At 43.8% G+C, this 15,240-nt stretch overlaps 1 protein-coding gene across 1 annotated transcript; it reads left to right on the top strand.

Annotated features, from left to right (window-relative positions):
• Positions 1 to 249: 249 nt before the first annotated feature.
• Positions 250 to 14,809, top strand: LOC120027719 (thioredoxin domain-containing protein 5-like). The gene is made up of 10 exons (XM_038972709.1): positions 250 to 506; positions 1,689 to 1,841; positions 2,518 to 2,623; positions 4,764 to 4,860; positions 7,525 to 7,640; positions 7,923 to 8,009; positions 8,143 to 8,289; positions 8,981 to 9,063; positions 9,220 to 9,349; positions 12,912 to 14,809. Exons 1-10 carry the CDS (start codon positions 319 to 321, stop codon positions 13,032 to 13,034), a joined length of 1,230 nt encoding a protein of 409 aa, XP_038828637.1. The 5' UTR covers positions 250 to 318; the 3' UTR covers positions 13,035 to 14,809.
• The last annotated feature ends 431 nt before the right edge of the window (positions 14,810 to 15,240 follow it).

The following is a 15,240-nucleotide window of genomic DNA, read 5'->3' as shown; positions in this document are numbered from 1 at the left end:
AGAAAACCCCTTGAATGAGTAGGTGTCCAAACCTTTGACTGGTAGTCTATATACATAGCCATTGATGTCTATCCTACTTGTGAAAGCATCTGGATTAAAACTTGTTGGAGCTTGTTTAGAAGTGTTTGAAGTGCAGCAGTGGCGCGACGCCATGCCACAGATCTCTATATAATGTAGATTTCATCTCCACCTGTAAAACGGCTGCAGACATTGTTTAGAGCGTCTCATCGTGCATGGGTCCTATCCAGATTCCACATTCTTCAAAGGTCAGCGTTAGTGATATTCACAGACAGACCAGTGGCTCAGCAAGACGGGATCATGGCCTCCTCAGCACTGAATTGCACACATTTTATGTTGTGTTTTATTTATTGTTCGTTACTTTTTGGTAATATATTTTGCGATGCTGATTCTGAAGAAGATGAACATGCCAAGCATACGTATACAGTGGATATGTTCAACGATGCTGTCCCAACCGCTCCCCACTTTGTCATGTTCTTCGCCCCTTGGTAAGCAAACGTTTTGAATAAACTCGCTAGGTAGTGTGCAGTTTGTAAAGTTATTGACAATATTTAGATGGATACCATATTTCTTTACCAATTTATCAGATTTTCAAGTTGTCAGGGGCTACAGTAACCGCTAACTTGCAGCTAGCTAGCGCAGCTTTTTTGCCGGCTAACTAGTCAGCCAAGTTGTATTATTTTTGCTACAAATGTTAACTAGGACTTGTATATAAAATGTTATCCATCATTGCATAGATGAGAAGTCATTATAATCTAGCTAACACACTGGCTAAAGATTTGCTAACAAACCACACGAGACCAGAACAACGCTAACGTTAGTTAGCATACTTTGGTTGGTAATCATTAGAGCCTTAACTTATTTAAGCTTGTGAACTTTCTGAAGTCACGATTAAACTTGGACTGACCCGTCCTTTAACGTTAGTTGACACAGTCGCTAGTTACATGCGCAGTGTTTTTTGTTGTTGTATATATTCTTTTTTTCGGGGTGTTCAGTTTGCCGCACATTTTCTACTATATAACAGCTAGCCTAGCTAGCTAACAGTAGTGGAGTAATGGACCATTTCAGGATGTGACCGCTTACGTGGCAAGCACTGATTGACGTAACTTTGTAGACGGGCATGCACTAAAGATGCCTAAAAATGTCCCACGTTTTTTCAACACAAGTAACAATCTACTTGCTGTAGTAAGGCCTAATATTTTGGTGTCTTTTCTGAAATGTAAGCGTATAGACAACATTGCGGTTCTTCATCACTTCACAGGAGTGTCTTTACTTTATACCTCACCGAATACAGTTACAAGCTGACCCCACACTGCACAATCTGATCAAAGAAACATATAATGTGTGGATAACTTAAGTCAGACAACATAACAACGCGGCACATTCTATTGCCATAGAAACATGAAGACAGTTAAGCATATGGAATTCAATAGGAGTGTTGAGTTGTATCAGGTGTCTCTTTTCCACTGAGACTGTGCTCTCTCTATTTGATGCCTAGCCTAATCAGTGTTTCCACGCCCCAAAACATAAGCAGTCTTAGTAGATATGTATCTCTCAGCGGTGGCAACAATGGTATAAGGGAAACACTGTTAATTCCAGGCATAACTGTGAAGCCTGTACCACCTCAGGAGAAAGACTTTGAAAGAACCTGTGCTGCGTTTTGCTTCCAGGTGTGGTCACTGTCAGAGGCTACAGGGGACATGGAACGAGATGGGGGACAAATACAACAACATGGAGTCGCCGCCTGCCTACGTCGTAAAGTTTGACTGCACTCAGGATGTTAAGTTCTGCTCCAATGTCCACGGCGTCAGGGGCTACCCCACGTAAGTACAGGGTTGTATTAATTAGGGCACACCATAGCATTTTTTTTTTTGAAATGTTGCGCAACAGAACCGTTTCTTACTGGATTTCTTATTGGAGAAGTTCATGTACTACCTTGCCATTTCATGGTGTATCTTCATTTTGCTCCTGGGCTCCCGAGTGGCGCAACGGTCTAAGGCACTGCATCTCAGTGCCAGAGGCGTCACTACATTCCCTAGTTCGAATCCAGGCTGTATCACATCCGGCCGTGATTGAGAGTCCCATAGGGCGGCGCACAATTGGCCCAGCGCCGTTCAGGTTTGGCTGGGGTAGGCTGACCTGCCTAGTTAAATAAAATAAATATATATCTTCATTTTGCCACTGGGATATGCATCTTCATTTTGCCACTGGGGTAAATCATGTAGCTAGATTTGATTACTTATTGACCGATAGCAGTGAAATATTGACATGCATTTAGTTACATTTTTACCCACCTTGTTTTGCAGTGTATGCTGTAAAAGCGGAACCTGGACCCTAGTGTGCTTATAAAATCTTCTGTCATAAAAACAACGTTCAGTTTCACGTAATTACAAAGGCATTGACCAGTTAAGTGTATTACGAGTGTGTCAGTCATCTTACCGAGCAGTATGGCCTAGTCATTGAGGCGAATGATCTCGTTGACCCCTATGTTGTCTGTAGGCTGAAGCTGTTCAAACCTGAGCAGGAGGCTGTGAAGTACCAAGGCCCCAGGGACCTGCAGTCTCTGGAGACCTGGATGCTCAACACATTGCAGGACGAGCCTGTGGTAAGTGGGCGGAGTTACATGCATCCTATCATCTCATCTGAAATGGCTTCTCCTCATTTCGTTCATCTGATATGAAAGCCTTAGACAGGTGAAAGCAAAGGAACGGTGGACCACCTTGTTATCGTTTCCCGCTTCCACTTTATCCTGTTTTCAATGGGAAGGAAGATCATCAACCAGGGTTTAGCCACGGGACGATTTTTAAACCAGGGATCATCAACTATATTTAGCTGCGGGACGATTTTTGTATTCATTAGTGGATGGTCAGGGGGCTGGATGATAATTACAAATTATTTGTAGACTGCAAATTGACCGCAAGAAGCCCAAACAAATATATAAATCGAGTACAGGCTTAACTGAATGGACGACAAAGACAGAATGCAATACGGCATTTTTATTTGGCTATATTGGGGTAGGCCTCGTCTCCGAAGAAATGCTCCTCAGAGCCAGATGTAGATGGCAGATAGCTGGCATCAAATACCCCCCAACCCCCTGCTGGAAAAACGGTATTCCAATGACGGGCCTTCAGGTGGAGGTGGAAGGTCGTTTGGAAGATTTTTACTGTAAAACATCAAGTGAGAGACCCTAGGTTTATTCCCATTGGTCGAGAGAAAGGAAAGTGACACTACATGACCAAAAGTATATGTGGACACCTGCTCGTTGAAAATCTCATGGCATTATTATGGACTTGATCCCCCCTTTGCTGTTATAACAGCCGCCACTCTTCTGGGAAGGTTTTCCACTAGATGTTGGAACATTGCTGAGGGGACTTGCTTCCATTCAGCTACGAGCATTAGTGAGGTCGGGCATTGATGTTGGGCGATTAGGTCTGGTTCGCAGTCGGCATTCCTATTCATCCCAAAGGTGTTCGATGGGGTTGAGGTCAGGGCTCTGTGCAGGCCAGTCAAGTTCTTCCACACCGATCTCGACAAACCATATCTGTTTGGACCTCGCTTTGTGCACAGGGGCATTGTCATACTGAAACAGGAAAGGGCCTTACCCAAACTGTTTCCACAAAGTTGGAATCACTGTATCGTCTAGAATGTCTTTGTATGCTGTATTTCCCTTCACTGGAATTAAGGGGCCTAGCCCAAACCATGAAAAACGTCCCCAGATCATTATTCTTTCTCCACCAAACTTTATAGTTGGCTTGCTCTGCTATGGAAACCCATTTCACTAGTTCCCGACGAACAGTTTTTGTGCTGACGTTGCTTCTAGAGGCAGTTTGGAACTCGGTAGTGAGTGTTGCAACCAAGGACCGATGATTTTTACACGCTTCGGCACACGACGGTCCCATTCTGTGGGTGTGTGTGGCCTATCACTTCGTGACTGAGTCATTGTTGCTCCTAGAAGTTTCCACTTCACAATAAGCACAATAATAGACCGGGGCACCTCTAGCAGGGCAGAAATTTGACAACTGACTTGTTGGAAAGGTGGCATCCTATGACAGTGCCACGTTGAAAGTCACTGAGCTCTTCAGTAAGGCCTTTTACTGCCAATGTTTGTCTATGGAGATTGCATGGCTGTGTGCTCGATTTTATACACTTGTCAGCCACACCTGAAATAACCTAATCCACTCATTTGAAGGGATGTCCACATACTTTTGTATATATAGTGTAATTGCACTAGTGAGCCCATAGGTTAATTAGCAGGCATGGTGACGTTGCCTTAGCGTGCCGTGCTCAAAGGCTGGAGTTAACCATTGAATGATGATCCCTGCGCTTGCTAATTGTGAAAGAGTAGGACATACGTAACATTTGTAGCCAGCACCGTATGACTAAACGCTATGCCCATGAGATAGGAGGCAATGTGAATATATTATGCTTACTGAAATTAAATACATGTGAGCCTTACTGATTTGAACTTTCGTAACTACATAATATTTGTCTAAAACATAATAATTTCATACCTTTTTGTAAACAATCAATGTCTCTATTGGAACAGGTTTCCAAAATGTAAATCATATGTTTTCAGTCTTTTATGTCCAACAATAAATCATTGAAAACTTGGGGTCCGAATAAGATCCACCAGTTGGAGATCCCTGCGTTAAACCTTTCAGACCATCTTAATATAACCTTCAGACTAATGTTACGTGATGGCAGTCTTTATTTGGTGTGTGGCATGATGTTCTATGGGTTTGCAGGAGCCAGAGACTGAACTGGAGCCTCCCAAAGCCCCGGAGCCCAAGCAAGGCCTGTTTGATCTCACTGCCGGCAACTTCAAGGCCCACATCGCTAAAGGTAACGTGGGGGAAGACTGGGATCTGTCAGTGCAATATACATATGTCAACAGTCTCTTTATAGCCTGGTCCCAGTTCTGTTTCTGATGTCTCGCACCATAGGAGTTGGCAAGGCCGCACAAACTGACATGGGACCAGGCTTGTCTATTTATACCCGAAATATAACATATGTGAGGGTTCCTTAACGCAGCTGTTTTTGTAAGCTGCATACGTCCATTTTCTACAGCGCTTAACATCATTTAGATGCTGTCATTCCCTTGAAACCATGATGCAATCCACTCTACATTTATCTCATGCAACCGCATGTTTCCGGTCACTGGACAAGCACAACAAAAATAAATGGTGGTCACGATAAATGTCCTGCTGAAATTGCAGCTCTTCAGCCCGGTTTTGAGTTGAATGTTTTGTTTGAGAAAGAAAAATAAATGATTCCTGTTTGGAGGGAAAAAAGACAGGATATGATGGGATCATTTTTAAGAGGAATGTTTGTGTCCAACCTTTAAATGGTGACAAGATGGGCTGTGACGAAATTGCGTAATGGGTAACATTTAACCTCTGAGCTCAGTGTATTTTAGTCTCCGGGCCAGTAACGCACAGGCGATTTTATAGTTGATGTAATTTCTCATGTTATTCCATCAACTAAATACCCATCCGTAAGCTGAAACGCTCTAACTTGAGTTAATTAAATACAACTGTAAAATACTTTAATTCTGTGCTTTCAGATTGTAGCTACCCTTACTAGTGGTCGACCGATTATGATTTTTCAACGCCGATACCGATTATTGGAGGACCAAAAAAAGCCGATACCGATTAATCGGCCGATTTATTTTACATTTTTTATATATATATTTTTTTTTTTAAATCGGCCGATTAATCGGTATATATATATATGTGTGTATGTATGTAATAATGACAATTACAACAATACTGAATGAACACTTTTATTTTAACTTAATATAATACATCAATAACATCAATTTAGTCTCAAATAAATAATGAAACATGTTCAATTTGGTTTAAATAATGCAATAACAAAGTGTTGGAGAAGAAAGTAAAAGTGCACTATGTGCCATGTAAAAAAGCTAATGTTTAAGTTCCTTGCTCAGAACATGAGAACATATGAAAGCTGGTGGTTCCTTTTAACATGAGTCTACAATATTCCCAGGTAAGAAGTTTTAGGTTGTAGTTATTATAGGACTATTTCTCTCTATACCATTTGTATTTCATATACCTTTGACTATTGGATGTTCTAATAGGTACTTTAGTATTACCAGCCTAATCTCGGGAGTGCTTGAAGCATTGCGAGGAGCTGCTGGCAAACGCAGGAAAGTGCTGTTTGAATGAATGCTTACGAGCATGCTGCTGGCTACCACCGCTCAGTCAGACTGCTCTATCAAATCATAGACTTAATTATAATATAATAACACACAGAAATACGAGCCTTAGGTCATTAATATGGTCAAATCCGGAAACGATCATTTCGGAAACAAAACGTTTATTCTTTCAGTGAAATACGTAACCATTCCGTATTTTATCTAACGGGTAGCATCCCTAAGTCTAAATATTGCTGTTACATTGCACAACCTTCAATGTTATGTGATAATTACGTAAAATTCTGGCAAATTAGTTCGCAACGAGACAGGCGGCCCAAACTGTTGCATATACCCTGACTCTGCGTTCAATGAATGCAAGAGAAGTGACACAATTTCCCTTGTTTAATATTGCCTGCTAACATTAATTTATTTTAATTAAATATGCAGGTTTAAAAATATATACTTGTGTATTGATTTTAAGAAAGGTGTTGATGTTTATGGTAAGGTACACATTGGTGCAACGAAAGTGCTTTTTTTCGCGAATGTGCTTGTTAAATCACCCGTTTAGCGAAGTAGGCTGTGATTCGATGATAAATTAACAGGCACCGCATCGATTATATGCAATGCAGGACAAGCTAGATAATCTAGTAATATCATCAACCATGTGTAGTTTGATTGTTTTTTATAAGATACGTTTAATGCTAGCTAGCACCTTACCTTGGCTCCTTGCTGCACTCGCATAACAGGTAGTCAGCCTGCCACGCAGTCTCCTCGTGGAGTGCAATGTAATCGGCCATGATCGGTGTCCAAAAATGCAGATTACCGATTGTTATGAAAACTTTAAATTGGCCCTAATTAATCGGCCATTCCGATTAATCGGGCGTCCTCTAACCCTTACTGTACATGACTATTTATTGGTTCTTTTTACCCCTTTTTTTCCCCCTCCACAATTTTCGTGATATACAATTGGTAGTTAGTCTTGTCTCATTGCTGCAACTCCTGTATGGACTCGGGAGAGGTGAAGGTCGAGAGCCTCCGAAACATGACCGGCCAAGCCACACTGCTTCTTTAACACACTGCTCGCTTAACCCGGAAGCTAGCCGCACCAATGTGTTGGAGGTAACACTGTGCAGCCGGCCTAACCCGGACGACGCTGGGTCAATTGTCTCATGGGTCTCCCGGTTGTGGCCAGCTGCGACACAGCCCGGGATCGAACCCGGATCTGTAGTGATGCCTCTAGCACTGCGATACAGTGCCTTAGACCGCTGCGCCACTCGGGAGGCTTACTGTACGTTTTATATGATGTTTTCCAGTATTAACTACAATCTTTCTTTTTCCTGTCTTCTTCGCAGGGTCCCACTTTGTCAAGTTCTTTGCCCCCTGGTGCGGTCACTGCAAGGCCATGGCCCCGACCTGGGAGCAGCTGGCCACCAGCTTCGAGTACTCAGACAACATTAAGATCGGCAAGGTGGGTGACAAGTCACCGGCAGGGGACTAGAGCGCCATGTTTGTCACATGTGCACCAGTCCAGGATACGGAACTTATGACGACTCGTTTGTACAGTAGAATGATACGATCTCCTTCAACCAATGTTATTTATGGCTGTGGTTTGATGTTTGTATTGTACTGACAGCCCAGTGGTAGTAGAAGTTACTGCATGTTAATATTTCCACATGAAAAGCACAACTGGCTATACCAGCTGGATATGCTGAATGAATTCTGATTAAACTAGTGTGTTGTGATTGGCCAGGTGGACTGTACCCAGCACTATGACGTGTGCTCTGAGAACGCTGTGCGTGGCTACCCCACACTGCTCTTCTTCAAGGACGGAGAGAAGGTACCTAGTTTGGTTGGCTACCTCACTGAAGAAGACATTGTGTTCTGTAACCCATTCATGTTTGTGAGGAGCTATGACTTCACCATTTAATGAGTCAGTTTGTTAACCCTTTCCGGTGGTGGTGTCTGTTCAGGCGGACCAGTATAGAGGCAAGCGGGACCTGGACTCTCTGAAGGACTTTGTGGACAACCAGGTCAAGGCTGCTGCTGTTAAGGAGGATGATGAACACCCACATGCCAACGAGATCCCAGTACCCAGCGATGAGCCCGCCAAAGAGGAGGTACTACAGTGTGTGTGACTTTCTATCAGGCATAATGGGGCCAAGCACATGTGCCTTCCAGATTTAAAATACTCCACATGCTATGTTGTGGGTAAATGCCTACGTCGAGATCTAATTTTGGGGCCCGGGCACCGTGTTGCATGTGTTACCTCTCCAGATACTTCATAAGTGAATAAGATCTCAGGCTGATGTTTTAGCAGTGAGATTACCAGGCCAAGCTGTTCGACTCGCAGTCTACTGCAGACTGGATTCCAGGCATAGGCCTCTGCTACACAACGGTTAACTAGAAGTCTCAATCATGGGCAGGCTAGCTATTTTTGTGTTTGCAACGCTAGAATAGTGGGTTTGATTCCCGGGACCACCCATACTTAAAATGTATGCACGCGTGACTGTAAGTCGCTTTGGATAAGAGTGTCTGCTAAATGGCATTTGTTATTATTATATTAGAATGTTAAGTGTGAACGGTGACATCACTAAAGTCTAACCCTTGAACAAAGACATGACACGTGTGGTTGAAGGACAGATCTGATGCTACTTCCAATCAAACGTAGAACTTGATTCGTCTCGGCTGTCCGGGTTTATGAACGTAGGCTACTTCTTTGAGTTACTGGTCTTGTGGACGTATAAACCAATACAGGACCATGAATGATACAATCTGAAATGATCGCTTATTTTTTTTTTTCCCTTGCAGACTGGCGTAGTTACACTCACAGAGGCCAACTTTGACGAGACAGTGGCCAAGGGGCTGGTATTCATCAAGTTCTATGCGCCATGGTAAGAAAGAGCTCCTCTATGAGCTATTAAATCCACATGTATGTTCTATTTAACCCATCTCACCATATGAAATGTACAATATTTAAGGCAATTTGAGTTGGTGATTTACTTAAAACGAGAAGACATAACCATAAGTTACTTAACCTCCCTCTCCAGGTGTGGCCACTGTAAGAGTCTGGCACCTACCTGGGAGGACCTGTCTAAGAAGGAGTTCCCTGGCCTGACTGATGTCAAGATTGGCAAAGTGGACTGCACAGTGGAGAGGACGATCTGCAACAAGTTTTCAGTAGGTGTTGTACATTGACTGTCTGGAGCTGAGAGATGGCTCAGAAATAGTGCTAGTGAAGTCTACCATGCTCTGGGGTGTAAACAGCAAGACGTTGAGGTCCTGCAACTTGATACATGCTGTTGTTATAAACACACAAACAACAGCAGGTGTGACACAGGGCCACAGGAAGCAGAAACGGTGAACTGGCTTAGCTGAGGTTGTGATCTCTGTGGCTCCACAGCCACCTCATTGTAGGATTGGTTGATCAGTGATGCTGCGCTACCCGGAACGGTGGATCTGACTCCCTCATTGTCCTTTAAGTCAATGACCATCAGAACCTTTATCAGTAGGACGGTCCATTGTAGGACCATCAGAACCTTTATCACTAGGACAGTCCATGGTAGGACCGTCACAACCTTTATCACTAGGACGGTCCATGGTAGGACCGTCACAACCTTTATCACTAGGACGGTCCATGGTAGGACCATCAGAACCTTTATCACTGGGACGGTCCATGGTAGGACCATCACAACCTTTATCACTAGGACGGTCCATGGTAGGACCGTCACAACCTTTATCACTAGGACGGTCCATGGTAGGACCGTCACAACCTTTATCACTAGGACGGTCCATGGTAGGACCGTCACAACCTTTTTCACTGGGACGGTCCATGGTAGGACCGTCACAACCTTTATCACTGGGACGGTCCATGGTAGGACCGTCACAACCTTTATCACTGGGACGGTCCATGGTAGGACCGTCACAACCTTTATCACTGGGACGGTCCATGGTAGGACCGTCACAACCTTTATCACTGGGACGGTCCATGGTAGGACCGTCACAACCTTTATCACTGGGACGGTCCATGGTAGGACCATCACAACCTTTATCACTAGGACGGTCCATGGTAGGACCATCACAACCTTTATCACTAGGACGGTCCATGGTAGGACCGTCACAACCTTTATCACTAGGACGGTCCATGGTAGGACCGTCACAACCTTTATCACTAGGACGGTCCATGGTAGGACCGTCACAACCTTTTTCACTGGGACGGTCCATGGTAGGACCGTCACAACCTTTTTCACTGGGACGGTCCATGGTAGGACCGTCACAACCTTTATCACTGGGACGGTCCATGGTAGGACCGTCACAACCTTTATCACTGGGACGGTCCATGGTAGGACCGTCACAACCTTTATCACTGGGACGGTCCATGGTAGGACCGTCACAACCTTTATCACTGGGACGGTCCATGGTAGGACCGTCACAACCTTTATCACTGGGACGGTCCATGGTAGGACCGTCACAACCTTTATCACTGGGACGGTCCATGGTAGGACCGTCACAACCTTTATCACTAGGACGGTCCATGGTAGGACCATCACAACCTTTATCACTAGGACGGTCCATGGTAGGACCGTCACAACCTTTATCACTAGGACGGTCCATGGTAGGACCGTCACAACCTTTATCACTGGGACGGTCCATGGTAGGACCGTCACAACCTTTATCACTGGGACGGTCCATGGTAGGACCGTCACAACCTTTATCACTAGGACGGTCCATGGTAGGACCGTCACAACCTTTATCACTAGGACGGTCCATGGTAGGACCGTCACAACCTTTATCACTGGGACGGTCCATGGTAGGACCGTCACAACCTTTATCACTGGGACGGTCCATGGTAGGACCGTCACAACCTTTATCACTGGGACGGTCCATGGTAGGACCATCACAACCTTTATCACTGGGACGGTCCATGGTAGGACCATCACAACCTTTATCACTGGGACGGTCCATGGTAGGACCATCACAACCTTTATCACTGGGACGGTCCATGGTAGGACCATCACAACCTTTATCACTGGGACGGTCCATGGTAGGACCATCACAACCTTTATCACTGGGACGGTCCATGGTAGGACCATCACAACCTTTATCACTGGGACGGTCCATGGTAGGACCATCACAACCTTTATCACTGGGACGGTCCATGGTAGGACCATCACAACCTTTATCACTGGGACGGTCCATGGTAGGACCATCACAACCTTTATCACTGGGACGGTCCATGGTAGGACCATCACAACCTTTATCACTGGGACGGTCCATGGTAGGACCATCACAACCTTTATCACTGGGACGGTCCATGGTAGGACCATCACAACCTTTATCACTGGGACGGTCCATGGTAGGACCATCACAACCTTTATCACTAGGGAATTTCCCCTGACTCAAGGCCATGGGGACAGTAGTCTCTTCAGCTGCAGCCTGTCTGGCTCTTTATAGGCTAACAGGTAGAAATAAATGAATTTGTGATTCACACTGCTAAACAATAGGGACGTGACAATTCACCAGTACGCATTGGCCCCCTGATTCAAATGTTTAAGATACAAGTGCATCGGTCCGCTGACCCCCAAACTGATCCAAATGTAGCGTGCATCATTCAGAAAATAAATTCAAACTTAACGAATCGACGGTTCACTAAAATGTTGTGCTCCTATTACATACTACCATCCGAAAACACCATCTTTTGTGACAACAGATGCGTCCTCTCTTTCAGTGTGGAACTGTGCTGAGTCGTTTGCATACCAGATAATATCAGTAGCCTAGTCAAACTGAGCACTGTGCCCAGCTTCGCACGCTGTACCAACACAAAGTAGGCATCAGTAGCCTAGTCAAACTGAGCCCTGTGTCCGTCATGATCTGGGGCGGTGTGTCGCATTATCATCGGACTGAGCTTGTTATTGCAGGCAATCTCAACGCTGTGCGTTACAGGGAAGACATTCTCCTCCCTCATGTGGTATCCTTCCTGCAGTCTCATCCTGACATGACCCTCCAGCATGACAATGCCACCAGCATACTGCTTGTTCTGTGCATGATTTCCTGCAAGACAGGAATGTCAGTGTTCTGCCATGGCCAGCGAAGAGCACGGATCTCAATCCCATTAAGCACGTCTGGGACCTGTTGGATCGGAGGGTGAGGGCTAGGCCCATTCCCCCCATAAATGTCCAGGAACTTGCAGGTGCCTTGGTGGAAGAGTGGGGTAACATCTCACAGCAAGAACTGGCAAATCTGGTGCAGTCCATGAGGAGGAGATGCACTGCAGTACTTAATGCAGCTGGTGGCCACACCAGATACTGACTGTTACTTTTGATTTTGACCCCCTTTTGTTCAGGGATACATTATTCAATTTCTGTTAGTCACATGTCTGTGGAACTTGTTCAGTTTGTCTCAGTTGTTGAATCTTGTTATGTTCACACAAATATTTACACATGGTAAGTTTGCTGAAAAATAAACGCAGTTGGCAGTGAGAGGACTTCTTTTTTTTCTGAGTTTAGATGGTTTATGTGTGGTTTTCAGTAAGAGAACATCCACATTCCTTCGTATTGACATTTGAAGGAAGGGGGAAGTGATAAGGTGAAGGAATTGCAGAGCTAGGTGAAATTGAGACCGTATTACTTATACTTATCCATTCCCTTCAGATCAGCAAACACTGAAGAGGTCGGGGCTAGCTAGGGGTTGTTACCTTTAGTGGATGTCAGACTTGAACCTTTGTCCTCTTTCCCTGCTACAGGTGAGTGGGTATCCCACCCTGCTGATGTTCAGGGCGGGTGTGCAAGGTGAGGAGCATCATGGAGGGCGCGACTTGGAGAGCCTGCACGGCTTTGTGATGAAGCAGGCCCGAGACGAGCTGTAGCACTATCCAATCAACATCCGTCGTTACTTCTTTCCTCCCCCACACAGCGTATCTGGCCAATGAGAGGAATCCACTCTCCCATAGAGGCTAGCTCTCTTCTCTCTCTGATCGTTTTCCTTTCAGAAAGCAGTAGAATCAACAGACCCTTTTTTTTTCTTCTCCCCCCTCTCTGTAATGCCTTGTTTACCCCCTTTTTTGTTTCTGTTATAATCCAATAGTTTGTGTGAATGTATTCGTTTGGGCTGCCTAGTCCCACTCTTCCTCTGGAAATGAAATGATGTGATCGACAACCACTTTTTGCCAGCGGTACTTAATCAGTCAGACCTTGACAATGCATACCATGATAGTCATCCCAACGCTTGACACAACTCAAGGACAGTCGTCGTATATGGTGCCTGCCGGTTGTATCAAAAAAACGTTGGATTAACCTGCCTGAGTTTGTCTGAAATTTCAATAACCTTATTTTTGGTGATTTAAGGAAATCATGCTGATAAATCACGAGACACTTATGTAATTGTTACTGCAGCAAAGAGGTCAAAGCCGCGTGACGTTGAGCGTTAAGTTGACGGTACTTCTCATCCATGCCAGTAATGGCCTAACTAACTTAACTCTCAGGGACACCCAGTTCTCGGCCTACTCCATACTATCTCTTATCAACTATATTTGTATCCCACGTATGTTTTTGTAGAATCCCCCCAACTGCTTGTTGGCTATGTCGGGGAAGGCTGCAGGAAACTACTTTTCAGTGTTTCGTGTCAAACTGCCCTTTTTGTGTGTTCTTCTGACATCGTAAATGTGCTACAAAAAGTCTGAATGTAGACCTATTTTTTTTTTCTTCTATATACGTTTGTGCTGTGAGGCTTCAGTTCGGTCCCGCCACGGCCCAATATCAGGCGCCGTGTTGGTGTTATCACCGTTTTTATAAACAATGATTGTGATCGTCAGTTTGTACACTCAAGTCATGCCTTTTGAATGGAATCTACCAGTTTGGGTCATTACAGGAAAACTGTATTAGTCATTAGTCCATGTTTGACAAAGTCCCTCAAATGGTTTGCAAGGGATTGTGTCATATGTACAAAAAAAAGTATATATTTAAAAATGGTTTTGTACGGCTAGTTCATTAGAATGGAATATGTTCTTGTGTAAATGCAATAGATTTCACAAAGCTTATTTTAATATTCTGTTCTATAGACTAAGCGTCTATCAGGCACCAGTGTAAAACATTCTCCCAGTGAAGCACAAGAATGCCACAACATTAGTGCTACGGTCACTTTTACTTTGGGTTTATCTACCTTTGAAAACAATTTGGAATGTTTGGTTTACCACGTATGCTTGGAAGAGTAAAAATAGAATACAAAAAAAAAAAAAATTCCACCCACATAATGATCAATTATATTTGACTTGTTTAGTCAGTAAGATATGATGACAATGTTGATTTTCCTTCTTTCCAGATGTAGTCTTAAGTCTTTGAATATGCGTGTGTGCGCTATTCTGGGGCGGTTGGGGTGAATCAAAAGATTGTGTATGTTCATGGAGTTGCTGTATGAGGCAGTTTTTACATTCAATGCTCAATTAAGGGAAACCAATGCGTTCAGAGGCTAACCACATATTGTTAGTACAATCTTTATGGATAGCACATGGTCTAGGCAGACTCCAGTGAAGGAAAGCTGTTTGTTTTTCTCTCGTGAGTGGGTTGTACACTGCCCATGTATTTTGTAAACAAAAAGCAAGTTGTAACATGAGATTTTGTAATAAAATGTCTTTTTCCAAAAATAGTATTTTTCATTTGTTCACATTTCTCTGTAATATGGCATGACATTTTAAGAGGTGCAATAAATAAGCTGAAAATGTACAAGTATTTACACACAAAAGTAAGTCTAAACATGATCACAAATGTAAACAGCAGCTTACCAGAGGTATATTTTGTGATTTTGGATTTTCTTTTGGTACAAAGGGTATCCAATTTTCAGCTATAGTCAACTGTTCTGTTTATAAACCCATATGTCAATGTCTTAGCATGTTTTGAATGTTTGTACTCGCACAAAGTTCTGTGAATACATTGACACTTCCTATTTCTTTCAAATGAACAAAACATCAATGACAAATGGTCAAAAACATCACACTGAAGCTAATTTCAGAAAATTGGTCCTAAACATTTGATCAGCTGGTTTGACCAACAAATAGCTTTTTCTACTCTGTGCAGGTT

The sequence above is a fragment of the Salvelinus namaycush genome, chromosome 33 (assembly GCF_016432855.1).
Source record: "Salvelinus namaycush isolate Seneca chromosome 33, SaNama_1.0, whole genome shotgun sequence".
In the NCBI taxonomy this organism is placed as follows: domain Eukaryota; kingdom Metazoa; phylum Chordata; class Actinopteri; order Salmoniformes; family Salmonidae; genus Salvelinus; species Salvelinus namaycush.
Note: the sequence above shows the minus strand (reverse complement) of the source record. Positions and strands in the feature narration are given on the sequence as shown.